Source organism: Carcharhinus amblyrhynchos, chromosome 21 (assembly GCF_965287045.1).
Source record: "Carcharhinus amblyrhynchos chromosome 21, sCarAmb.v2.hapA, whole genome shotgun sequence".
NCBI lineage: Eukaryota > Metazoa > Chordata > Chondrichthyes > Carcharhiniformes > Carcharhinidae > Carcharhinus > Carcharhinus amblyrhynchos.
In genome coordinates, this window is record NC_137344.1 from 31,517,758 (window position 1) to 31,545,192 (window position 27,435).

Consider the following 27,435-nt stretch of genomic DNA (forward strand, 5'->3'; position numbering starts at 1 on the left):
GAAACAGGAGTCTGGAAGAATAGTGAAGTCAATGTCGGATGCCGAAAGTGAAATCAGGAGAGGGAAAGAAAAGTTGAATTAAGTGAGATTAGAAATAACTATAAGTAGCTTTTTTTTCTTTAAAAAAAGCTCCAACAGTAATTAAATTAAAATCTGAAGGTAGGAGATACCAAATTTCAAAAGTTAATTTTCAGTGCTAGAGAAGTTGTTTGGCAATTCATAATAATTGCCACATAGTTAAAAGATTATCAAAATTGAATTTTAAAATGCCCTAATTTTATCTGGTGATTTTAGTTTGTATCTGTGAGGTATGTACAGTAATTTCATAATTACTTGACTACTGAATCCGACCGAGTGACGTTGGTTTTGGGAGGCTTTTGGAGGAATGCCATACCTCAGATAGCAATTTCTTGATTCCTGCATTGAACTGGGCAATGGTCAGAGGTTGGTATCTGATTTCCGTGGAGAAAATGGTGAACACAATTCAGTTTAACCAACCAGTTTAACGTGCCAGCCTTGCTGCCGATGATCATGTTGTTGAGTTCCTCTACTTTTGTATTTGCGATTACAATAAGGACGGACGGGAATCAGAGACAGTTTGGCGATTGCTTACTTCGTGATTCCGCAAATGCATCAACTGCCTCAAAAATTTAAGTTTTAAAATAATAGTTGCGATTCTGCCATCGCGACCCGCAACTTTTCTGGCAGGTCGAGGTGGGAGATGCATGTCACTGGCCTTGTACTGGGATTTGCGCATGCACTGGGAACACATATGCATCTCCCAGAGACGGTGGGCAATTGGTGGTGGTGAGGGGTCCCGCTGCCGCTCTGCAGATAGGATCGGTCTGGGGTGGAGGGGGGGCAGTGATTGGAGCTGGCTGGTGGGGGGTTGGGGGGGTGTAGTGGGGTTGGCCTGCCTCCCGGGGGTAGGTTTGACCCGGGGGGGAGGGTTGGGGGGGGGGGGTGCGGTTTGCTGGGGTGAGGAGGTAGGGGGATCCCCACTGCTGGGGGAGAGGTGGGCTGTGCATTGGAGTCCAAAGTATGGCGCTGGTCCAAAGTATTTCCCCATTGCTACTTGTTACCTGAAAGACACCCCCCCACCGCCCCCCCCCCCCCCCATTGCTACTTATTGAAATCAGCTAATCTGCTTCTGTGAAGACCCCATCATGAATTTGAATGTAGAGATTTGATTGGGCTATTGAACCTGTTCTCTAACCTCGAGCTGGCTCTTATTCAATTGTTTAAACGAGTAAAAAAAACAAGATATTTATCGAATAAGCCTACTTCAGTGAGGCCCCAAATGTTCATAATTTGAGGTCTTAAGTGACAACTATGGGATTGGTCGTGTTTTCTGTGGGGGACTGTGAAGGTAAAAGTAAGATAAATGGCTTGGAGTGTCGTAAGTGATGTGCTGAGTTCCTTACATTATAACCTCCTCCCTTGTGCCAATTAAGCATCTTAATCAAGCAGGTACATTGGTTATAGTGGAGGTTTCAAGAAAAATCTTGGCATGTATGTGGCATGAAACATGGGCCCAGATGTTGCAGTAGTCATGCTGATGAAACCACTGGCATTCACTATCATTACTTCACTGAAGTTGACAGCAACTTCACACGTATGCAGAATAATGTGGAAAACCAGCTCTTACTGGGAGTATTCTGTGCTCCTCACTAAATTGTAGTGTTGAGGTTCCCTTCAGTGAAGTCCCAAAGCTGTCAGTGAATTAACAAAGCTTATATTTTTACGCCGGTAGTCTTGAGGCTAAAAATCCTTCCAAGTTATGTTTTGTTGAATGAGGTGTGACTGGGTTTTTTAGTGTACTAACCTCACTGGCCCTGCAGTGCTAATTTTATGTTTATGGAATGTCAGATCTCTCCATTATGATAAAATTCCATATCTTTATAGTTTTTTTTTAGATGTTTGTTTGGTGTTTCAGCTTCCAACTTAATCAGTCATAATCATTTATGCCACCATTTGAAAATTTAAATTGAACGTGAAGGATTTTATGTACTTTTAATGGCTCGTTTTATGGGAGATACTTCAATGTGATTTGCTGCTCTCTGTCATCTCTGCTGGATAATTGAAGATCCCCTTGACTTGGTGCCACATTTAAACTCCCATCAGGAAAGGGAAAATCTCCACTGTAGAAATCGCTAGATCTTTGTGGGCAGCATTCTTTGAACATAACCCCTTTGTTGCTGATTACAAAGTCCAGCTCATTGTATAACTCTTCTATCACTATGCATAAATAATCCACCCACTTCAGTTGAGAAGCAGCAGTGCAGAGATTGGGTCAGCATCACTGGCTGGCCAGCATTTATTGCCCATCCCTAGGTGCCGTTGGAGGGCCGCTGAGAGTCAACCATGTTGCTGTGGCTTTGGAGTCATGCGTAGGCCAGACCAGGTAAGGACGGCAGATTTCCTTCCCAAAAGGACATTAGTGAACTAGATGGGTTTTCCCGACAATCGGCAGTGGTTTCATGGTCATTGGTAGATTCTTAATTCCAGATTTTCCACCATCTGCTGTGGTGCGATTTGAACCTAGGTCCCCAAAACATTAACTGAGCTTCTGGATTAATAGTCTAGCGATAATGCCACTAGGCCATCATCCAGAGGTGAAGCATTAGGTTATTCTCCACTGATGAGATTTTCCAGCACTTTATGTAAATACTGATGTTTCTTCCCAGTGTAAGGTAGTCCAGAGATCACAAAACCATCACTCCTGGTGTTAGTAACATTTGTACTGTTACATATATGTGAGATATCCATAAAGAGAGTGCAGTCTCCTTCAATGCAGTTTAGCCACAGTGCTATTGGAAGTGCAGCAATATTTTGAAATACTATAGGGCGATTCTCTGACCTCGCCACGCCTGGCATAGATTGCATCGATCCCAGAGAATAACGTGTGGGCTAAAAATCGATCTTGTGCCTGTATCAAGCAGTTTGCAATTCTCTCGGCTCCTTTCTAATGACGAGAACTGCTGGTACCCACCGGATGCTTTGGCAGTGCCATTTGGGCACTGGCAGTGTGCCAGGGACAGTGCCAAGGGGATGGGATCTGAATGAGAGTTAGGAAGTGGAGGGAGGGGAAGATATGCATGGGGTTTATACAGGGGTAGATCATGTTGGGGTCGATGGTGGGGGGCAAGTCTTGGAGTCAGGCAGGAGACTCATCAGGAGGGCCCTGATGCCAGCAACCTCGGTCAGGGAGGGGATGGGAGAACACGTTGTTGATGAGGGGCAGAGTGTTCTTGATGTCATTGGTGCGAGGGGGTCTCCAGTTGCATTGAGAGATTGGGACCCTTGCGAAACTGCGCCCTGGTGCTCTGAAGGCAGGCTGACCGGTGTGTTTAGACTCAAACTGCCCCCCCGTCCAGCCTCTGTTCCAGCATAAAGTTCCCTTCAAAAAATGACTGAATATGCGAGGATTGCAGTGCGAATGGCTGAGCAACCGGCGCGTATCACTCCACTGTTCTTGCCATAATGGCACTGGGGGCATGTTTCTCCAGCCGTTCATGCCAGCAAAGTCCTCCTGTCCCGCTGAACGGAAATTGGGCTGAGCGTCAAATTCTCCGCCAGGGGCGTGAACAGCCGGAGAATTCCGGCCTTTGTCTTTTTGTTGGGAGAATTCCGTCCACTTAACCCACTTTCCACTGCCTTTCAGCTTTTAAATGGTCACCGGACTTTTCCTTTGCAATTGAGCAGTTGATGGATTGAAGAAAGCAATTTGCAGCTTATTAAATCTGTTTTAGTGGAAGATCTGCTAATGAATGGAACATAAATGAAGAGGCAGGCTGAGCTCCAAACAATAATTAAACACCCTGAGAATCCCAGGACGCTGTCTGCTAGCTAATGACGTGGATGGAGTCAGAGAGACTTGCTTGGTTTTGAAAATGCTACACCTTCAGGGGAAATAAAACCGTTTGACAATCTAGCCTACCACATGTCCAGATTTCAATTTCAATTAATGAAATTCGATGAATGAATGAACACTACAATTGATTAATTATTAAACTGCATTAGGTTAAATCGAGCATTTCAATGACTCGGTAAACGTGCTGTTCTCTGCAATGTCTGTCACGTAGTGTACTATTGATCAATCTCAATGAAGGAATGAGGGCTGCAATTGATGCTCTTTAACCGTGTTGGGCGTTCACACATTGTTTGCTATTCTGTGGAGTGTCTGATACTCAGTCAGCTATTGATCCGCGACATTAAATTTCAATAAACTAACGTGTTGGGGCATTCATTCTCCTGCTATTATGCTGTTTTACATCACATCTTTCCCAGAAAGAAAGCAAGTGTGTCACTGAGGAGATGTGGGTGAATGTTGAGTGCGTTCGGAAGGGAGAGAGAGAGTTCACGGTTTACCCTGACCTCTCGATATCTGGGCTGCCCTCGTCAAATTAGGCAGAATGAAGAGTAACCTGCAGACCAGGGAGTCCAAACCTGGAGCTTGGTGTAAACACAATCAGCGAGAGATAGCAGGTGGGAGTTCACAAGGAGTCGCCCGTGTTCTGATGAGCAAGGCATTAAAATCTCAATCCTGTCAAGAGGTTTGTGGGCTCCAGAAGTAGGAGAAATATTTATTTTCACGTAGAGACTGTGAATTGCAGTAAAGTTTATTTATTAGTCACAAGTAGGCTTACATTAACACTGTAATGAAGTTACTGTGAAAATCCCCTCGTTGCCACACTCCAGCGCCTATTTGGGTACACTGACGGAAAATTCAGCATAGCCAATGTACCTAACCAGCACATCTTTGGATTGTGGGAGGAAACTGGAACATCTGGAGGAAACCTATGCAAATATGTGTAGGACGTGCAAACTACACATAGACAGTGACCCAAGCCGGGAATTGAATTCAAGTCCCTGGCACTGTGAGGCAACAGTACTAACCACTGTGCCACAATGTCTCCCCTTTGTTGCCCCTGCAGACTGGTACTGATAGCATCTCCACTGTTTAGGAAGATGTAACATTGAGGGAATAATGAATAAAGATCTGTGCGGATAAGACAGGTCCATAAGATCTAGACTGCTGTTTGTGTAGCATCAATGCGGATGAATTGGGTCAAATAGGCTGCTTCTGAACAACAAAGAGCAACCCAGCACGGGAAACAGGCCCTTCGGCCCAACAAGCCCACGCCGCCGCATCACCCTACACCTATTCTACCCTGCGTATCTACAAATAGAACCCCTGACTTAGCCAGATTCAGGGGAGAATAGTGTCAATTTGGTAAAACCAATCAGCCTAAGAGCACATCTTTGGGGTGTGGGAGGAAACCGGAGCGCCCGGAGGAAACCCACGCAACCACAGGGATAATGCACAAACTCCCACAGACACAGGCCCAAATCCATGTATCTGCACAGCTAGCAGTGCTAGTCACCGAGCTGTTGCGGCGCCCGTCTACCGGTCCAGGATCAAGCACACACACCGACACGAAGTACTAGGCCACTCCCGGAACCTCCAAGAGCAGCCCACGCACGACCCACCGTGTGCATGCCCCTCGTTTGACAACGAGGTGGACCTCCACCTGCAGAATAAAAGACAAAAATGTTAATCACAAGCCTGCCTTTCCGGTCTCTCCCGAGGTTCTAACCCTTATTTAATAACCCCTACCATAACCCTCCATCCTCGTTTCACTCGTGCCTATCTAACTGAACCTTAAACGAGTCCAATGCTCCCGCCTCCACCACCCTACTCGGTAGCGCGTTCCATACCCCCACAACTCTCTGCGTAAAGAACCTTCCTCTCATATCCAAATTATATCTCTCCCCCCTCACCCTTAAATCATGTCCTCTTGTATTTGTTACCAATCTAGGGAGCAGTCTCTCACTATTGACTCTGTCTATTCCCTTCAGTATGTTATATACCTCTATCATGTCCCCCCTCAATCTCCGTCTTTCCAAGGAGAACAGTCCCAGTTTCTCCAACCTTTCCTCGTAACCCAGCCCCTCCATGCCAGGCAACATCCTGGTAAACCTCCTCTGCACCCTTTCCAGAGCCTCCACGTCCTTCCGGTAGTAAGGTGACCAGAACTGGACGCAGTACTCCAAGTGCGGTCTAACCAATGTTCTATACAACTGAAGCATTAGACGGCAGCTTTTAAACTCTATCCCCCTTCCTATAAAGGCTAGCATTCCATAAGCCATCTGTACTGTGAATTCCATACAGGAAGCCCTGGATGTGTTCTGGTGCCTGTCTATCTGTGCTGCTAACATGGGGAGTTGACATTGAAGATAATCATCATCAATGCCAGCATTTGAGAGGGATGGAACGAGTTGATGGTCTTTCCAAAGCACTTATGTGGAAAGAAAGGATACAGGTTTATAACAAAGCATGTGGGTTAATGGTAACTTACAAGTGTAATTGGAGGGAACCAGCAGGAAACCCAAGTTGGGGAGTTAACAGAACAATAACAGAACTCATCTCCTTTGCTATGACTCTTCTGGGTCACAGACGTTATGGGTTAAAAACGGGTCCGCACCAATACTTGCTGCTCCAGGTGAGGTATGCAGGATGCATATGTGCCTCTGCCAACTCATTTCCGGTTCAGCCAAATGTCTGCCTTGTTGCTAAATGCCTTTGTGCTCAATGGGGAGCCACGCAGCATGTACAGATAGCATGAGGTGCAATTGTTGTTTTAATTCTTAAAGCCAGTCCGTCCCTCTTAGAAGGAGGCTGCACTGAATTACTCGAGGCTGCTGAATACCAAGGCTGTATTCTAAACAAAGGAAATGGAAAGCAGGGCAGAGAAAAGGCTCTAGAGTTATAGATGTGGCACTGGGAGCATCAGTGGTAGAGGAAGGGAGAAGCCACAGTTCCTCGGGGAGCCAGGAGAACTTGAAGGTAATCGTCAGGAGGAACTGGGTAGCCGGTAGCTGGTGAGGTCAATGCCCAGTGCCTGTACTCGAGGACGAGGCAGCAGTGATGCAAACAGTTTGTGCCCTCACGTGGGTGATCAAGTGAATGCATCTTCAAATGACATAGAAAATAGGAGCAGGAGTAGGCCATTCAGCCTTTTGAGTCGACACATCATTCAATATGACCATGGCTAATCATGCACTTTCAGTATTCCACTCCTGCTTTCTCTCCATACTCTTTGATCTCTTTAGCCACAAGGGCCATGTCCAACTCCTGCTTGAACATATCTGGGTTGGCCCCAACAGCTTTCTGTGGTAAAGAATTCCACAGATTCACAACGCTGAGTTAAGAAGTTCTTATCTCCGTCCTGAATGGCTCACCCCTTATTCTTAGACTGTGACCTCTAGTTCTGCACTTCCCCAACATCAGGAACATTCTTTCCGCATCTAGCCTGTCCAGTCCCATCAGGATTTTGTATGTTTCTATGAGGTCCCCTCTCATTCTTCTAAATTCCAGTGAATACAAGTCCAGTCGATCCAGTCTCTTTTCCTATGTGAGTCCTGCCTTTTCAGAAATCAGTCTGGTGCACCTTCAATAGCAAGAATATTTTCCTCAGACTAGACCAAAACTGCATTCCATACTCAAGGTGCGGACTCACCAAGGCGCTGTATAACTGTGATGTGGAGATACCGGTGTTGGACTGGAGTGAGCACAGTTGGAAGTCTCACAACACCAAGTTAATGTCTAACAGGTTTATTTGGAATCACGAGCTTTCGGAGTGCAGCTCCTTCATCAGGTGAGTGGAGGTAGGGTCACAGACATGGCATCTATAGGCAAAGACTTAAGTGCAAGATAATTCCAGATTGGAATGTCAGGAATGGTTGAAATGTGAGTCTTTACAGGTAATCAAGTCTTCATAGGTACAAACAATGAAAGTGGAAAGAGGGATCACAAGTTAAAGAGGTGTGAATTGTCTCAAGCCAGGACAGTTAGTAGGATTTTGCAAACTTGGGCAGTATGGTGTGGGTTACATATCATGTGACGTGAACCCACGATCCCAGTTGAGGCCATCCTCATGCACGCGAAACTTGGCTATCAGTTACTGCTCAACGATTCTGTGTTGTTGTGTGTCTCAAGTCTCATTCAAGACATGAGACACTACATGTAACGTGTAACGTGTAACATGTGACACCTCACTCATCACTGCCTGCCACTCTGAAAAGGGCCCATTTATTCTCTCTCTGCTTCCTGTCTACCAGCTAGTTCTTTATCCACGTCAGTACATTACCCTTAATACCATGAACTTGAATTTTGCTCACTAATCTCTTGTGTGGGACCTTGTCAAAAGCCTTTTGAAAGTCCAGATGCACAACAGCCACTGGTTCATCCTTGTCACTCTACTGGTCGCGTCCTCAAAAAATTCCAAATTTGTCAAGCACGATTTTCTTTTAGTGAATCCATGCTGACTTGGACCAATTCTGTCATTGCTTTCCAAATGCTCAGTTAATATGTCAGGGTAACTGATCTATAATTTCCTTACTGATTCCCTACTCACCACTTCTCCAACCTCATGTTATTCAATGCTCCAGAACCACCATCACTCATTCAGCATCTCTCTCAGGCACTGAGGACTCGCACACGACATTCAGATACTCCACATTGTCGTCTCACACCTACAAATAATGTCATCCTCGCGCACGCACACACACACACACACACACACACACACACACACTTCGCTTTGCCTTCACATAACTCCAACTATTCAGTTGGGGCAGGTACACCACTCATTGGCAGCGCAGCACAACGATTGACATCTTTCTCTTGGAGGACATGGCAGCACACTGTCAAGGAAGCAGAGAAATTGAGTGTCAAGGATGACTTAATCTCTCAATTCCTATAGAGGAGATGGTTTGCCGCAAGATGTGGCCAGCTGCAACAATGTCCGTGGCTTCTGGTGTCAGTGTGAGTGATGAGAATGATATAGCTCTGTTGTATGCCCCTTTTCAGATCGCAGCACACCCCCATCCTGCACCCTTGCATGATGAGGAAGTTCCAAAAGCACTTTGCACCATCCAGGATAAAGCAACCCGCTGTGATTGGCCCCCCCATCTGCAAACATTCACTCCCTCCACCACCAATGCAGAGTGGCAGCAGTACGTACTATCTCCAAGATGCACTGCAGGAACTCACCAAGTCTTCTTAAGCAGCACCTTCCAAACCTGCAGCTGCTATCACCTAGAAAGTCAAAAGCAGTGGATATGTGGGAACACCACCTCCTGGAAGTTTCCCTCCAAGCCACTCGCCATCCTGACCTGGAAATATGTTGCTGTCCCTTCACTGTTACTGGGTCAAAATCCAACAACTCCCTCCCTAACAGCAGTGTGGGTGTACCTACACCACGAGAACGACAGCGGTTCAAAACAGTAGCTCACCGTCACCTTTTCAAGGGCAGTTAGTGATGGGCTGGGAGAGCGACACCCACATCCCAAAAATGAATTAAAAAAAACTCGAGTATTTCAAGAGACTTTGCATTAGTGGAGGCTCTTTAAAAAATCACTCTGCAGATTGCTTGCCTGGCCTTTTCAGTAATGCAACTTGACACTTGATCTGGTGAGTGATTGGAAGGTTTGTCCAATTGATCTGTGTGCTCTGAATCGGAGTGTCACACCTTCCAGTGCGGCTGAGTGGCATCTCGATTGGACCAGTGCGAGAGCCTCTAGCACGTTGCAGGGAAGGCCTGCGTGAGAATCCTTCTCAAGGTGGGCTGCAGCATGGACCTTGCTGGAAGTAGCTGGCAGTGCAGCATCCCCCTGAGCAGCTATTCCCTATCTCAGGATGTCAGCTAAACAGCATCATTTGTTATAGTGATGGCAGCAATGTGATGATATCGGCAACTGCTATTACAAAACCTTTCCTTTACCTTCAGTCAGCTTCCTATCAGCCTCTGAGGGAAATGAGCAGCACAAACTGTGATACAATGACTATCTACTTGCAAAAGTATTTTACAAATAGAAGTATCACTCAAAGTTCTGAGTTTTTTTTTCCTCTCTACCTATTTTAGCTTACTCCCGCTTATCATGCTTTCTTATTAATCAGAGGTTCTGATTGAATAGACTCATAGAATCCATATAGTACAGAAGGAGGGCAGTTAACTCATCAAGTCTGTGCCAACAACAATCCCATCCAGACCCTATCCCCGTAGCCCCATGTATTTACCCAGCTAAACCCCCTAACACTAAGGAGCAATTTAGCATGGCCATTCGACCTAACCTGCAGGCCTTTTGGGCTGTGGGAAGAAACTGGAGCACCTGGAGGAAACCCACACAGACATGAGGAGAATGTGCAAACTCCAGAGACAGTGACCCAAGGCCAGAATTGACCCCGGGTCCCTGGCGCTGTGAGGCTGCAGTGCGAACCACTGTGCCACCGTACCGTGAGTCTTGGATCTCTCTATAATCCTCCTCAATGCTGTTCCATGTCTGGAAATGAAGGAGTTCCTTACAGTGCACGACAGATGATATCGCATGAAAGGCAGCTCAAGCATCTGTCCGAGAAGTAACATATTGGACAATGTTTTTTTTTGGAGGAGATTGATTTATTGACAGTAACATTTCTCAGTTCGTAAGTTGGAAGGTGCTGTCCTTGGAATACTGATTGCACCACTATGTGCTGAGCACCTTTGAATACTGATAATATTTTGACTTGCAAGGTTAATTGCCTTTCACCAATGGAGTGTACTGTTTGCAAGAATTGTCTGATAAATAGAGAGACGATGCATCGCTGTTTTTAACACATTTGAAGTTTGAGATTTAAATCTTCAAGGTCTGAACATTTTTCAGCTGTACGGGAAGCATTATCAATATTTTTCTTACAACTGCTACAACTTTAATAACCATTAATCCTCACAGTGACTGTATCAGTATGTTTCTGCACCCACCCCGTCCACCACCATCCTGCCAGTGATAAATCTTCCTCAAAGTTGATGCTATTAATTTAGCTTATGGTGTTGCCATTCTGTGGAAAGAAGTGATGATCAATAGCCGTCAGAATAATTTTCAGTGAAAAGTCGTCAGAATGAAAATAAGTGGACAATGAACTCCGAGGGGAAGGATAGATTGCAAACGGTACACATGAGCAAGAGATGAGAAAATAACCAGTATTACAGAAGATAAAAAAGAACAAAAACCAATCCATTGCTAAAGATGAAATACGTGACATAATGTGATGGTTACGCGGGAATAGAGTGTACAGGCGCCGACACTTCTGTATAAACTGGGACTTGAGGATGTGTTGATGGTCACTGGTTGAGGATGTGCTGTGTAAAATCTAGGCTCACTGTCCTTCAGAAATCTGGCTAACCTCTGCCTTGAATAAATCTACAAACGTATGAATTAGGAGCAGGTGTAGTCCATTCAGCCCTTCAATAAAATCTTGGCTGATCTAATTTTAAGCTCAAATTCATCTTCCTGCCTATCCCGCTAACCTTTCATCTTCAGCTCACCAACAATCCATAAAGATATTTAAAGACTCTGTCTTTTGAGGAAGAGAGTTCCAAAGACTCGCGACCCTCCGAGAAAAGATTCTCCTAATTTCAGTCTTAAATGGGCAAGCTCCTAGTTCCAAATTCTCCCATAAGAGGAAACATTGTTTCCACATCCATCCTATCAAGTCCTGTCAGGATCTTATATGGTTTAATCAAATTATCTCTTACTGTTAAACTCCCAATGAATACAAGCTTGGCCTGTCCAACCTTTCCTCATAAGACAACCTGTCCACTCCAGGTATTAATCTAGCAAACCTTCTCTGTAAATGCTTTGGAAGCATTTATATCCTTCATTAAGTAAGGAGACCAATAGTATACACAATTCTCCAGATGTGCTGTCATCAAGCCCTGTATAACTGAAAACTCACTACTCTTGTACTCAATTCCCCTTGTAATAAACGTGAAAATTTTGATTCCTCAGAATAGTAAAATACATTAATTTAAATGATGACATTAAGTTTACCAATTATTTGCATACTAACCTTTCTACTAATACTTTCATACTAATTCATGATTTGCTTACCTCAGCTACGCAGTCTCTCACCATTTCGATGGCTTGCTTATTTATGTATTTGTCCTGTGTGTCAATACTGTGCCTTTAAGAAATACATTTGAGTCATGTTCCTATGCAGGTTTTTTTTAGCAGGTTGTTTTAAGTATTGATGTTGTTTTGTCTGTACTTGGTCAGCCTCTTGTTACTGCAACAGCATAATTGGTCCCAATTGCCAGAATGTTTGTTTTAATCTGGATTGATGCTGCTCTGTTATTTCAGTATTTTCCTCTGGTGTTTGGCAGAGTAGGGTTTAGTTAGTTTGATTGACAGTAAAATCGTGTAACTGAGTGGAGCTAGGTTTACATAGAGAAATCAAGTTCAGTTTGCTGTTTGGAATCTTTAGAGAGAGACCACTTTTTCCGTGTCTCTTTTTCTCTCTGGATTTTGAGGCTGGGATCTGCCGGGAAAGGAGTCTTTTTCTGTGATCCTACTGTTCTGGAGGTGGACCTTTCTCTGGAGATCCCAGCGGATTGGAGGATAGTCAATACTGTCCCGTTATTTAAGAAGGATAGCAAGGATAATCCGGATAATTATAGGCCAGTGAGCTTGACGTCAGTAATAGTGAACTTTTTGGAGAAGATTCTTAGGAATAGGATCAATACGCTTTTGGAACTGAATGATCTTGAGTTTTCTGACGAGGTGACAAAAACGATTGACGAGAGAAGGGCTGTGAATGTTGTCTACATAGACTGTAGTAAAACATTTGGCAAGGTCCCTCATGGCAGGCTGATCAAAAGATTAAATCTCATGAAATGTGGGGTAAACTAGCTAGATGGACTCAGAACTGGCTTGGCTGTAGAAGACAAAGTAGCGATGGAAGTGTTTTTCTGAATGGAGGTCTGCAATTACTGGTGTTCTGCAGAGATCAGTACCAATCAGTGCCAATCTCTGCTGTTTGTAATATATATAAATGACTTGGAAGAAAATGATTAGCAAGTTTGCAGATGATACTAAGATTGGCACAGTTGCGGATAGTGATGAAGATTGTCAAAGAATCCAGCAGGATATAGATAAGCTGGAAAATTGGGCGGAGAAATGGCAGGTGGAATTTAGTCTGGACAAATGCGAGATAGATCCAATTCAGGTGGGAGCTATAAAATAAATGACAGAAATATCAGGAGCATAGACACACAGAGATCTGGGAGTACAGGTCCACAGATCCTTAAAAGTGGCAGCACAGGTGGAAAAGGTGGTGAAGAAAGCATATGGCATGCTTGACTTCATTAGATAGAGCATCGGGTATAGTAGTTGGCAAATGATTTTACAGTTATATAAAACACTGGTTAGGCCACATTTGGAATACTGTGCCTAATTCTGATCACCACACTACCAAAAGGACGTTAGAGGCTTTGGAGAGAGTTCAGAAAAGTTTTACCAGGATGTTGCCTGGTATGGGAGGGTATTAGCTATGAGGAGAGATTGAATAAACTGGGATTGTTCTCCTTGGAAAGACAGAGGCTGAGGGGTGACCTGATAGAAGTTTATAAAATTATGAGAGATATAGATAGGGTGAACAGTTGGAAGCTTTTTCCCAGAACAGAAATGACAATTACAAGGAGGTGTCAGTTCAAGGTAAGGAGAGTAAGGTTCTGTGGAGATGTGCAGGACAGGTTTTATTTACATACAGGGTGCTTGGGGCCAGAAATGTGCTGCCAAATGAGATGGTTGAGGCAGTTACATTAGCCACGTTTAAGACTTATCTGGATAGGCATATAAACAAACAGGGAATAGAGGGATATAAGCAGTTGGTCTAGATAGGACAATGTGATTGGCGCAGATTTGGAGGGCCAAAAGGTTTGTTCCTGTTCCAATTCTGGAGATTGCTGAATGAGATTCAGAAGCCAGATATCCTTTTGTATCTGTCCAGAGGTGTTAAAAGGCTGGAAACATAGCATCCATGTAAGCATATCTGTTTTCTGCTGATTTTGAACAGGGCTTTATGTCTGCGAGGATTCTGCTTCTATTGGAATGATAGAGATAGCTAGCTGTTAAGAATTATACCTTGTCCAAAATCAGTTATGCCAATTCTTTGTTATATTTTAACCGTGTCCTTAAGTAAATATTATTTTAATAAAAGCTTCCTAGTGGGCCAATTGGATCATACCTGCTTACCCCAATTCCAAAATCAAAGATGTTGGGATCTAGGCTAACTTCATAACATATCTTGGAGTTTTGAATTTGATCCCTAACACTTGGTAGAATGGACAATCTTGTATTTTCCCACTTTATATTCTGGTTGCCAGATTTTTCTATAGGTGCATTTAGATGGCTGTTGAAGGCTGGAGTCAGTCGTTGGCACTAACTTTCTAGAAAAACACCTTCAGACCACCGTATGTGGGGAAGGATGCTCCACAATTCCATGTTCGTCTTCTCTCCTCTTATCGCAGCATGAGCCTACGTTGTTTATTTTATTGGACGCTCTCACAGTGATTTAGTATTGCAGGAGGCCAACAGTGACCCCACAATCCCAAGTTATTCTGATTGTGGTCTTCATTTGGACAGGATGTAGTGAAGCTATTGGCTCAGTGCCCTGAATTGGCACTGGACGCTCGCTTGGAAATGACACTGAGCACTATTTTTCTGACGATAAGCATTCCATTAGCTTAAAAAAAACAGCAGGATAGAAATTGCATGGACAAAGATTGAGAAGACCTGATCAGTGAACCAGTGGAACATCAGTTACAGTGACTGGAACATTTGCAGCTGTACAGTCACGGCATTCAACTTTATGAACACTATAATTTCACAAAGTGATACATTATTTGACAGACACCAGTATTTGATGTCACCATTTATGTTGATGTACTTTAATTATTCAGCTTTGAGTATGAGGTAATGATGATTTTCTCCACTAAATGTCTTGACTGTTTTAAAATATCAATTGAAATTTATGTAATGTAACCTTAAAATAGGTTTTAAATTGAATGTTTATAATTCATTATGTTTGTGGCGATGATTGCAAAAAACAGAAATTAAAGCTTATTGCAGTGAAATTGCTTTCCACAATCCTATTTTCTATCATTATCTGCCCACTAATGAATTTCCGCCATTGAGAATCCTTTTCACTGCACATCTTTGCACTGTAATGCGCCATAATGGAACCAGTTTCAAACCTTGTAATTTGGTGAATTCGAATTTAACGTAACAACATATTATATGGTTCTCAAACACAAAATAATGCCATGTTTTTATTTTCAATTGCAAACCAGAATTTTTTTTGTGTCAAATTTCATAATTGACGTTGAAAGCTTAGAAGCAAACAACAAAGTTTAGCTCCTGATATCTGCTGGCAACTGATGTGTTTGTGCATTCTTACGTTGCGACCTCCAGTTATCTTGCAAAGTGCTATATAAATGCAAATCTATCTTTTCTTTCAATTGCGTTGTCATCATCTACAGTTGACCTGCTGATCTTGTGCTGATGACGATACAGTCAAATACAAATAATAATAAAATACTGCGGAAGCTGGAAATCTGCAGTAAGAAATTGCTGGTCATAAGGGCTCGAAACGTTAACTCTGTTTCTCTCTTCACGGATGTTGCCAGACCTGCTGGGATTTTCCAGCATTTTCTATTTTTAGTTCAAGTAAATGCAAAGTTGCCACAAGATGTTGGCAGCAGGGTCTCTTGATTACATGTTGTTTGTATTTATCTATTAGTGTCACAAGTAGGCTTCCATTAACACTGCAGTGAAGTTACTGTGAACATCCTCTAGTCATCATGCTCACCTGCCTATTTGGGTACAATGAGGGAGAATTTAGCATGGCCAATGCATCTAACCAAAAAATTTAGAATCATAGAATCCCTACAGTGCAGAAAGAGGCCGGGTCTACCCTAACAACAATCCTACCAAGCCCCTATCCCGCAACACCACATATTTAGAGCAACTTAATATGACCAATCATCTCAACCTGCACACCTTTATCCATAGAATATCTGAAAGAACACTATTTTTACTTTTATTCTGTTTATTAGTGCCACAAACAGGCTTACATTAACACCGCAATGAAGTTGCTGTAAAAAAATCCCCAAGTTGCCTCGCTCTGTTTGGGTACACTGAGGGAGAATTTAGCACGGCCAATGCACCTAACCAGCACGTCTTTCGGACAGTGGGAGGAAACCGGAGCACCCTGAGGAAACCCACGCAGACGGGGAGAATGTGCAAACACTGCACAGAAGTGACCCAAGTCAGGAATTGAACTCGGGTCTCTGATGCTGTGAAGCAGCCGTGCCATCTTAGTATTTGATCTATAAAAATGTGCTGACCTGGTGCAGTATGTCAACATACTTGTGCCTTATTGCGGAGCAAGCACTGATTGCTTTTGTTCCCTTTATATTTTCTCTCTTTCTCCACCCTGTCTCTCACTTATTTTTAGAAGCAGTGTATGTAGCTCTGACCAAAGAATCCAGTTGCAGTGAATCTGCCAATTGCTCTTGTTTGCAGCCTGATGAATGACTTCACTTCGACTCATCACAACTCTTTCTCACTTTCTATTATTAAGTCTGTTTGATTTTTGGCTTTTGTTGCAGTTGAATTCATGTACTAGAGACAAATATGTTAGTTCCGGGCTTTGTAATTACTTCCTACTTTATGCAATGTCTTTTTTAGAATACCACAATGGAATAATGTTATGCCGGTAAAGATTACATGAACTACTTTGTGTGAATCCGATTTGCTGAGCTACTTTAGAATTGTCTCTAAAGACGCACACACCATTAGTGGTGACATGTCTTAATGTACAATTATAAAATCACTGGATATTTGAGGCAGTCCAAAAACTGATTTGTTCAGATGGTTCAGTAGCACCAGATTCTGATAGAACACCTACAGCGCAGAAAGAGGCCATTCGGCCCATCGAGTCTGCGCCGGATCTATTGACTTCCAGAAAAGGGACACGAGTACCAAGTAACTCAGTTACTTTCCTAATTTTTAGGGTATTTGTTCACAAAGGATTTCAGACAGGCCATGGTTTCATTAGTGTGAATCATTTCCTGTCTTGATTACAACTCCATTTTAAGGACTCATTCGAGTTAAATCTAAAGTTATTCCCCAACAAAGGAAATAAATGGAACCAGCAAAATGTGCCTGAACTGATCTTGTATACATGGTAATGGAGATTTACAAACACATGAACGTACAATTAGGAGCAGGACTAGGCTACCTGGGCCCTCAACTCTGCATCGCCATTCAATAAGATCATGGCTGACCTAATTTTGACATTAATTTCACATTCCTGCCTACCCCTGACTAACTTTCACCCTCTTGCTTATTAAGAATCTATCTACCTCTGCCTATTCAAAGAATCTGCCTCATCCACATTTTGAGGAAGGGAATTGCATAGACTCAGAGATATATGAAATATTTTCCTCATCCCTGTTTTAAATGGGCGAGCCCTTATTTTTAGACAGTGACCCACAGGTTTAGATTCTCCCACAAGAAGAAACATCCTCTCTACGTTCACCCTGCCAAGTCCCCTCGAGAACTTAGGTAGTTCAATCAAGAACAGAAGAACTAGGAGCAGGAGTAAGCCATCTGGCTTCTTGAATCTGCTCTGCTGTTCAATAAGATCATGGCTGATCTTTTTCTGGACTCAGCTCCACTTACCTGCCTGCTCACCATAGCCCTTAATTCCTTTACTGTTCAAAAAATGATCTATCCTTGCCTTAAAAACATTCAATGAGGTAGCCTCAAGTGCTTCACTGGGCAGGGAATTCCACAGATAAAGGCAGCTCTTACTCTTCTAAAGCCCAACGGATACAAGCCTAGCCTGTCAAACCTTTCCTCATAGCACAACCTGGTATTAATTTAATAAACCTTCTCTGAACTGCTTCCAAAACATTTTCATTTTTCCTTAAATAAGGGCTCCAATTGTCCAGCTGTTCACGCCCCAATTCTCTGGCCATTTACACCCCGTTGGCAGTGAGGATGGAGAATTTGGCGCTCAGCTAAATCTCCAGTCAGACCAGAGAATCCCACTGGCATGAACAGCTGGAAAATCCCACCCAAGGAAACCAGTACTGTACAGAGTACTCCAGTCATGGTCACAGCAATACTCTGTCTAAACTGAAGCATAACATCCTTACTTTCGTATTCAATTCCCTTTGTGATAAATGTCAAGATTCTATTAGCGTTACTGGTTACTTGCTGTATCTGCATACCAACCTTTTGCGATTTATGCATTAGGGCATTCAGATCCCTCTCCATCTCTGAGCTTTGCAAAGCTCCGAGTTTTAATATTACTAATGCATGTATTATTGACTTTTACTGGGATTTGACCCTTTGAACTGCTTTTCCTGCGGGTCATCACATAAAACAGCAGGGACTAAGGGTTTACAGACATTTGTGGAGAAAAAAAAACAAAAGTTATTTTTCACTTCAAGAAGAAACTAAAATAGTGAAGAGTTTTGGTTGTGAAGAGTGAAATCGGATAATGATTAATGTGACAATCAAATCAAAATACTGCAGTTGCTGGGAGTTAAAATGAAAGCAGAAGACCCAGCACGTTCTGTTATTAACCATTAATGTGGTGTGGGTGGCTAAACTGAGTATTGTGTGCAGTCCTGGTCATCACATTATAGAAAAGATGCGAATGTGCTGAAGCGGGTACAGAGGAGGTTTACCAGGATGCTGCCTGGGATGGAGCATTTAAGTTAAAAGAGGGGTTGGATAGGCTTGGGTTATTTCTCTGGAGCAGAGAAGACTCGGGGGTGACCTAATTGAGGTGTTTAAGATTATGAGGGGCGTGGACAGGGTGGATAAGGAGCAGCAGTTCTCCTTAATTGAAGGATCAGTCACAAGGGAACACAAGTCAAAAGTGAGAGGTGGGAAGTTTAGAAGGGGTTTGAGGAACATCTCTTTTACCCAAAGGGTGGTGACGGTCTGGAATGCATTGCCTGGGAGGTTGGTAGATTTGGGATGTCTCACATCCTTTAAAAACTACCTAGATGAGTACATGGCATGCCATAACATTCAAGGCTATGGGCAAAGTGCTGGCACGTGGGATTAGGTGGGCAGGTCAAGGTCTTTCATGCGCCAGTGCAAACTCGATGGGCCAAAGGGCCTCTTCTGCACAGTAGGATTCTGTGATTCCATGATTGTTTGCTTGTTGTACCCATGTCGTCAGCCCTTGAACTTAGGGCAAAGATGAGGACTATACTGAGAGAATGACCGACTAAGGGGAGAGGTGAGAGAGTTGATCAAATAAGGCAGCTGCGGAAAAAAATATGCAATTGAGTGCAAAGAGACATAGGTGCTTCCATATCTAACTTCAACGTAGAGTTTGTGCCATCAGAATTAGTCTTATCCCCTTGTTTACATTTTGGCGACAGACTGGTGAAGTAAATAAAGTCATGATGTGGATATGCCGGCGTTGGACTGGGGTAAACACAGTAAAAAGTCTGGCCTTAGGCCAGAACTCTTCATTCACCTGACGAAGAGGGAGTTCCCTCCAAAGCTTGTGAGTTTACTATCAAATAAATCGGTTGGACTAAAACCTGGTGTTGTCAGACTTTTTACGAAGTAAATAAAAACAGAAAAGCTAGGGAGGGATTTTCCGGCCCCTTCCCGCCAGCAGGATTGTCCAGTCCCGTCGAAGGGAAGGCCCTTCAAAGGGTCATCCAGACTTGCAATGTTTCTCTCTCCACGGATGCTGTCAGACTTGCTGAGATTTTTCATCATTTTCTGTTTTGTTTCAGTCTTCAGCATATGCAATATTTTGCTTCTGCTAAAATAAATGTGCTGTCAGTATTGTTGAGTTGACAGTAATGCTTTTATCAGAGATATAGCATTTCTGATTGTTTGCAACCTGAAGTTTTATTTCTGTTTCTCTTTGCCAGGTCATCTTTAACTTGTCCTCATTGCCTTAAGCAAAGCAACACATTTGATCCCTTCCTGTGCATCTCCTTGCCCATCCCCCTTCGCCAGACCAGGTATGTGCACTGACATCATTTGCAAATGGTTCCTTCGTTTCTCGGAATGTGTGTGTGTGTGAAGTGTTGGAGAGAAGCAAAGCTTATGTCGTTTCTGCATGTTTATATTCAGCAATAGCCCACTGTTTTTTTTACACATTGACCTATCTTTGTTCTACTCACAATCTGCATAAGCACCCCATGTTCATTATTGTTGGCAAGATGTTCAAAAGTACAAAAGGTTGCAATTGCTATTACTGCAAATGGTTGCATGACAATGGGGGCTATTAATGCATTGCAACCTACTTAATCTTATATTGCAGGACTCATTTCATAGTATGGACCAACTAACAAGTGTTCTATATTTGTAATTTTACCACCTGATTAATTAAAATAATCAGTTATTTACAGGTTGAGATCTGCAATTTTACTTGTGGATTTGCCCTGTGACCCAAACAGAAAATAATTTGCATATATATAGAGCAATTCACATCACTTGAAGGCCCTATTGTGCTTAACTCAATCAGCAACTCATTTGTGCACAGCAACATTTACAGTAGTTTTGTTATTTCATGGGATTTTGGCCCACCTCTAATTGCCCTCAACCCAAGTAACTTGCTGGACCATTTTCTTCCCTGGTCCCTCCACATTAAGAAAGCCCACCATTGCCTCTACTTTGTCAGGGGACAAAGGAAGTTCGGCATATCTGCTATCAATTTTTACAAATGCACCTTAGAAAGCATCCTTTCTGATGTATCACAGCTTGGTACGGCTCCTGCTCTGACCAAGACCGCAAGGAACGACAAAGGGCTGTGGACGTAATCAAGTACATCATGCAAACCATACATTGACTCTGTCTACACTTCGCGCTGTCTTGGAAAAGCAGTCAGCATAATCAAGGACCCCACACATGCAGAAATACTCTTTTCCACCTTCTTCCATTGGGAAAAGGATATAAAAATCTAACCTAACACATTTTTGGACTGTGGGAGGAAACCGAAGCACCCGGGGGAAAACCCACGCCAACACGGAGAGAATGTGCAAACTCCACGCAGACAGTGACCCAAGCTGGGAATCGAACCTGGGTCTCTGGCACTGAGAGGCAGCAGTGCTAATCATTGTCCCACTGTGCCACCCCAATATGATTATGGCTGACCTGTGCTGGCCTCAGCTCCTTTTTTTTGTGCTACTTACCCTATCCTTTGATCTATCAAATATTTATCCACCTCCATTTCAAATACCTCTCATGATCCATCCCCACGACGTGTTGGGGCAGAGAATTCCAGAGATTCACCACTCTCTGTGAGAAGAAATTTCTGCACATCTCGGTTTTAAATGACTGGCCCTTTACTTTTATCTTGTAGCTTTGTCCCCTTGTTTGAGACTGTCCCACAAGTGAAAACATCTCACCTCAGGACCTTATATGTTTATATAAGGTCACATACACACCACCACCACCACCACCACCACCTCCCCCCCACCCCCCCCCCCGGCCCCGTTCTACACTCAAAGGAATACAGACCAAGATTATTTAGCTTCTCTCGATAGGACAACCCTCTCATCCAGGAATTAGCCTGGTGAATCTGCTTTGGGCTGCCACCAATGTTACAATATCCATTTTTAGGTAAGAGGGCCAAAACTGTATGCAGTGTTCCAGGTGAGGCCTCACCGACACCCTGCACAATTGTAGCAAAACCTCACTATACCTTCCTATTTTTACACTCTCTTGCAAAAAAGGCCAAAGGACACTGGGAGAACTCCCCACCCTTCAATAAGAGTGCAATGGCAGCTTTCATGTGCACAGACAGAGAGGGTCTTCCTTTAAGCTCTCATCAGAAAGTCAGCTTCTGCAACAATGCAGGCCTCCCTCACGACCATTAATCTAGATTATGTGCTCAAGGCAGGCAATGACTTTAAGTTAGTTTAAACTCCTAACCTCTGACCTATGGTGCTGCTTAGTCAAGCTGGCATAGAACAGGGCTTTGACCATAGAATTGCACAGCTAACAACTACTGTCGGGTATTGTTGGCATGTTTTAGAAAACGCTGGTGACCTTTGCTGCAAATGGCAGCATTATGTTTGCAGCTGATGAGCTCCACTGGAAAGCAGTTGTTTTGATTGGCCTCCTAAGCCTTGCTTCATTCATATTATAGTATCTTCTTGCTAAAAGTGCTCCTTGAATAAAATATAGATTCAATCAATGTGATGCCGCCTTTGGTGAGGGCCATAGTTCAGGCTTACAAAGCACAAAATTGCCAGATAATATCGAACTAGTCAGAGCCGTGATTCACCCCTTTTCAGGCTAAGTACTCCTGCCAGTGTGAAAATAGGAGTGAATCGCGTTACAGTGTCTGCGAGGGGGAACTCACTGAACGGATATTTGTAAATTAATACATCCCATGATTCACACCAGCCAGCCTAGCTGTTCAGAATCGGGTACCATTTTTAAAGATCTCCATGTTCGTGGACAGGTCCATCTCCCCCCCAGAACAGAAGTGGTCTCCTCCAATCGCCCCTCCCCTGCTGACCAGGGGAGCACCATCAACCTCTCATCAAAGAGGAACGTACTTTCCCCAGCACTCAAATAATAGGTCACCCCCTCCGTCCTGCACCATGTACGCATGAAGTGACCTGACTCCACCCCCACCCCCCTCGGATCTCATCCTCCCTCAAACCCCACTCAGGCCCTCCCCTCAGAGGTGTGAGGTTGATTTTGCTACAATTGGACAAAGCTGCGTGTGCACCCAGAGTGCTGCTGCTTCTCTTTGGCTGTGGGTAGCCTCAGGTTCCAAAGAAGAAGAAGAACCTGGATGGTTTAATGCCTCTTGTGGCACGGTGAACAGCATTTAGTCAACAGGGCTCCCTCCGGATATATTTTGGCCGGATTTCTCCGGCAGGTCATGCTGACAGGATCTTTTGGTCCTGCCGATTGCGTACCCACTGCCGCAGGTTTTCAGGGTGGTGCGGGGTGAAGTCAGTGGGAAATCCCATTGACAGCAGCGGGGCCAGAATTAACGGCTTGCTGTGTCCAACCGTGAGAAACATGTGGTCAGGAGGCCAGGGGACCCCCCCCCCCCCCCCCCCCAAGCATTGAGGCCAATCTGAAGGTGTATTTCTCTCTGACCGCTCTTGTAAAGTGAATGGAATGTCAAATGTTTGTGACTGAAATTGTTGCTTTCGCCCAGTGGAGGTTTGGTGCTCTCAATCACTGTAATAGAAGGTTTGGGTTGCAGGCTTCATGTGGCCTGTGATCTCAATTTCCGTTCTTCGCAGATGTTACGCATTTTCTGTCCCGATATTGTCACCTCAGTAATCTTCCTCTCAGGGTGACAACTTGCTTGCTCTACTTTCGTTGTAGCAAGTGCTTGAAACTCTGATTAGGCCCCAGGATTGAGCAAGTCTTAAGCCCTGCTGGAAAGCCAAGCCTTAAATTATATTTTTGTAAATGCATTTATTTCTGGAGATTATGTCGACTTCTTTCTTCCTGCTATAACATGTCTTTGAAGTCAAGTATGTTTCAAGCTCACTTACTGTGCTGGTGGTACTCAGGATTTACATAATTATTTGTTTCTATCATGGTGAAATGTTAGATATTCAGTCTCTAAGCAATGCATTACCACATCCATTGTGAAATGTATTAATATATTAAACTAGCTACCCTGGAATTGTCAGGCACTGTAAAAGCCCCTTGCTTACCCAAAGCTTCAACTTAACATCAGTGTCAAGGGGCTTAAAGGAGTGGATAAAGATATAAAGGACGTGCCTGTCAGACAACTGAGAGTTCAAAAAAAGTAATGGCGAGTGAAGTCAAGGAAATCCTGTCGATTTTTTTATTGATACAGGCATCCCTGGCTATTAGCGCTTTCGAATCATGTTTTTGGTTTAGCGGGGTTTGTAAATTAGGGTAGTTTGCCGAATAGCATTGCCTCAAACTTTTTTTTAAACTGCATTTGCTATACATGTACAAGTGGGAACTCGGTGGCACGATGGTTTGCACTTCTGCCTCACAGTGCCAGGGACCCGGGTTCGATTCCCAGGTAACTGTCTTTGTGGAGTTTGTATATTCTCCCCGTGCCTGTGTAGGTTTCTTCCAGGTGTTCCAGTTTCCTCCTACAGTCTGAGATGCCCATTCAGAGAGTCAGTGCAGACTTACTGGGCTGAATGGCCTCCTTCCGCACTCGAGAGGTTTTGTGTTCAGCCTTTTCTCAAAAGCAGAATGCTGATTTACTCGTTCTTGACCCTTGCTCACTGCTTCCCTCCCCGACCCACCCACTCACTATTTGTCTCCCCGACCCACATGTTCCCCACATCTCTCCCCAACCCACCGACTTGCCGCACCCTGCCTTGATCCTGTCACTTTCCTCCCGACCCCCCTCCTACTTCCATCCAGACTCCCCCCCCGACCCCCGCAGTTCCCCCAATCCTCATGCTTTCCTCCCTGAATCTGCCTCTTGTTAGCATTTAATAGGTTCTGTTGAGAAGTGTTAAATACCCAGCAGTTTAAGGAATATGGTGAAGAGACATTGGGTATTGACTAGTTAAGCATATGCAGATGTGTATATAAAGAAGAGTCAGCCAGCACTATTGCGATTGCGTTACAGTAGAGAAGTAAGAAGAACTTTAAACAATCTCTACCAAAGAATCCTAGTTTCAGTGTCTTGTGCCTCGTAAACTTAGTTGTAGCTTGGCCAAAAAGGATTGGAGAGAATTGTTACTACTGAGCTCTGGAACAGAAGAAAATATTGCCTCACTAGTAAGGCTACTTTTATAGGATCTTACGACTCACCAACTTTTAATGAGTTAATTCATCATTATGTTTGGTGGACAACTTAGAGAAAGTGAAGATGAAGAACTGTACTATGAAGGCTAATAATGAAATTCTTGCCTTAAAGTATAACTGTAGGGAATGTTCTGTTTTCAGCTCAATTCAAACCCTGTACAGAAAAATTGAGATCATTCAAAAACAATTTCAATAGAGGATGGATGGATAAAATAACTCACCTTTGGCTGAATATCGAACAAGATACAAGCTAGCTTGTGGGGGAGGTGAAGCTGGCCTTTCCAGAGCGCCAGCGCAAAAGGGCGACATTAATTTTTGTCTGCAACTGGCAATAATTAGTTCTAAATGCGAAGTAATTAACTGTGGTAATGAAATGGATGCAATCACTGAAAAAATGGAGAAAAGTGACGAATCTTGACCTGTCAGACACGCACTCTGTGGGCTTCGCTCTACCCAACAGATTGGGTTTTTCGAAGGTTAGAGTGGCAGCCCTGGACTGAATTTTAAAAATGAATTTCCGGTTCAATATAATTAGGGAAAAGAATTGATACAGTTTAAAATTTTGCTGCAAGAATCTGTAGATGCAAAAATGAAAAGGAATTCACTGTTGCATATGCAAATTGGAAATGCAGTTGGAGCATGGGTTTTGAGCATTCTGGGATACTTGCGTTACAATAATCATCTCAAATAATTGCAACACTTGAATGCGCTTGTCCCAAGCCTAATTTCTGTTTCGTAAACTTAGTTGTAGCTGGCCTTTTGGAAATAAATGATAATTTGCAATATTGAATTCCTCCAAGCATATGACATTCCCGTGTTAATTAAAGTGTCAACATACAATTTCTGTTGATATTTTGCCTGCATAAAAAAGGGGACAAGCAAGTATTCCACCAGAGATGTTGTTCTAACCATTGTGCAGGAATATTTAGATTGGGGAATTCAGTGTTCCTTTTGCCATGTTACTGGTTGCAGAAACTTCAGTCCCATGGCTCTGCACTCTCCACCTCTTTCTGGGGAAACGTCCTTGAGGCATTGCTTAACAATTGCGCCTTTGACCTCTTTCCCAGTTTCTGTTCTATTTCTATTCAAACTTCCCCTCCCTCAACCCTTCACAAAGAGCATGAGGTCATTTATTACGTGCAACGTACTGGAGGAATGTAAATATCTCCTTAAAAATAACCTTTTCTTCATGATTTTTAACATGTTATCAATCTCACATCAAATATGCATTATCCTTTTCTATAATTCTACACTTATGTGACACATATTAACTTTAAATAATTTTAAATATAAAACATGTATTGAATATACTTTATTATGCATTTTGAAGAACTTTGGAATTCAAACTTCTCGTCATCAATTTTTCAATCGTAAGGAACATTTTGCTGAATCGAATGATGAGTTTGGTTTGAGTTTGAAATTTTTCTTGGAAATTTTTCAGAATGGATGCTATGATTCTTATAGGGCACATTTTCCATCCTGCCCACCATGGAAATTGTAGCGGGCGAGGGGCGGACCATAGAAAGTTCCGTTGACCTCAGGCAGGATTCTCCTGTTTCAGGGCGAGCAAGGCTAGAAAATCCCACCTAGCATCATACAGATATTGCTGAGAATTGGAAAGGATATCCTTGGTGACCAAGGAATGCTGCATCAACTCATCTTTCTGGACTACACAATTGTTACGATGACCACAAAGGCTACAGGGAATCATCAGTAGACCTACCCTTGGATGGGGCAGAGTTTGTTCAGTGTGTCCAAGAGATCTTCTTGAGACCATTTGTAGATAGTCCAACTCGGGAAGGGGCTAATTTAGACTTGATTCTGGACAATGAGCCCAGGCAGCTGATTGATATCTCAGTGGGGGACCATTTTGGGAACAGTGATCACAATACTATAAGATTTAAGATACTTGTAGAAAAGGATAGAAGCAGTCCCAGAGTAAAAGTACTAAACGGGGGGGAGGCTAACTACGACAGCATTAGGCAGGAGCCAGGGTGTGGACTGGGGGCAGCTGTTGGAAGGTAAATCTCCATCCGATATTTGTGGGACTCTTTTAAAAGTCAATTGTTAAGAATTCAGGACAAGTATGTCCTTGTAAAAATTGAGGATAAAGATGGCAAGATTCAGAACCCTGGATGATGAGAGAGGTTGTGAGCTCAGTGAAGAAGGAGCAGGAGGCATACATAAATTTCAGGAAATTGAAAACGGATAAGACCCTTGAAGAATACAATGACAGCAGGAAAGAGTTTAAACAGGGCCTTAGGAGGGCAAAAAGGGGCCATGAAATGTTCTTGGCAGGCAGGATTAAGAAGGACCCCAAAGCTGCTTATGCGCATATAAGGCGGAAGAGGGTAACTAAGGAAAGAGTAGGTCCACTCATGGACAGTGGAGGGGATTTGTGTGTGGAGTCAGATAAGATGGGTGAGGCCCTTAAAGAGGGCTTCGCATCTGTATTCACAAAGGAGAAGGATGTGGTGGATGGTTAGTGTAGAAAGGACGATGTTGAGATAAAAAGGGAGCAGCTATTGGAGGGTTTGAAAAATGTTAAGGTGGACAAGTCTGTTTCACTGCAGGTTTATGGTTATGTTTCTGAGTTGTTAAGTTGTTCGGGTAGTATTGTGATGTTCTGTGGTCAACCCCTGTGTGATCAGATACACGAAGTGATGATTCGACTGCAAGTGTAGGCTGGTGAGATACCTTCCCAGAATTGCATCACTCCTGAGTTACTGCTTCATTCATTCTGTGACTTTATTTAAAATTGTAAATTCTGCAATTCTGAACCCA

The 27,435-nt window shown here is 43.4% G+C and overlaps 1 protein-coding gene across 1 annotated transcript in view; it reads left to right on the forward strand.

Annotated features, from left to right (window-relative positions):
- usp43a (ubiquitin specific peptidase 43a) overlaps nucleotides 1-27,435 on the forward strand; it is a 456,330-nt gene that overhangs the window by 179,716 nt on the left and 249,179 nt on the right. Inside the window, exon 4 of the mRNA XM_080208928.1 lies at nucleotides 19,800-19,892. Coding sequence (XP_080065054.1) covers nucleotides 19,800-19,892 — 93 coding nt within the window. The remainder of the gene's footprint in view (nucleotides 1-19,799; nucleotides 19,893-27,435) is intronic.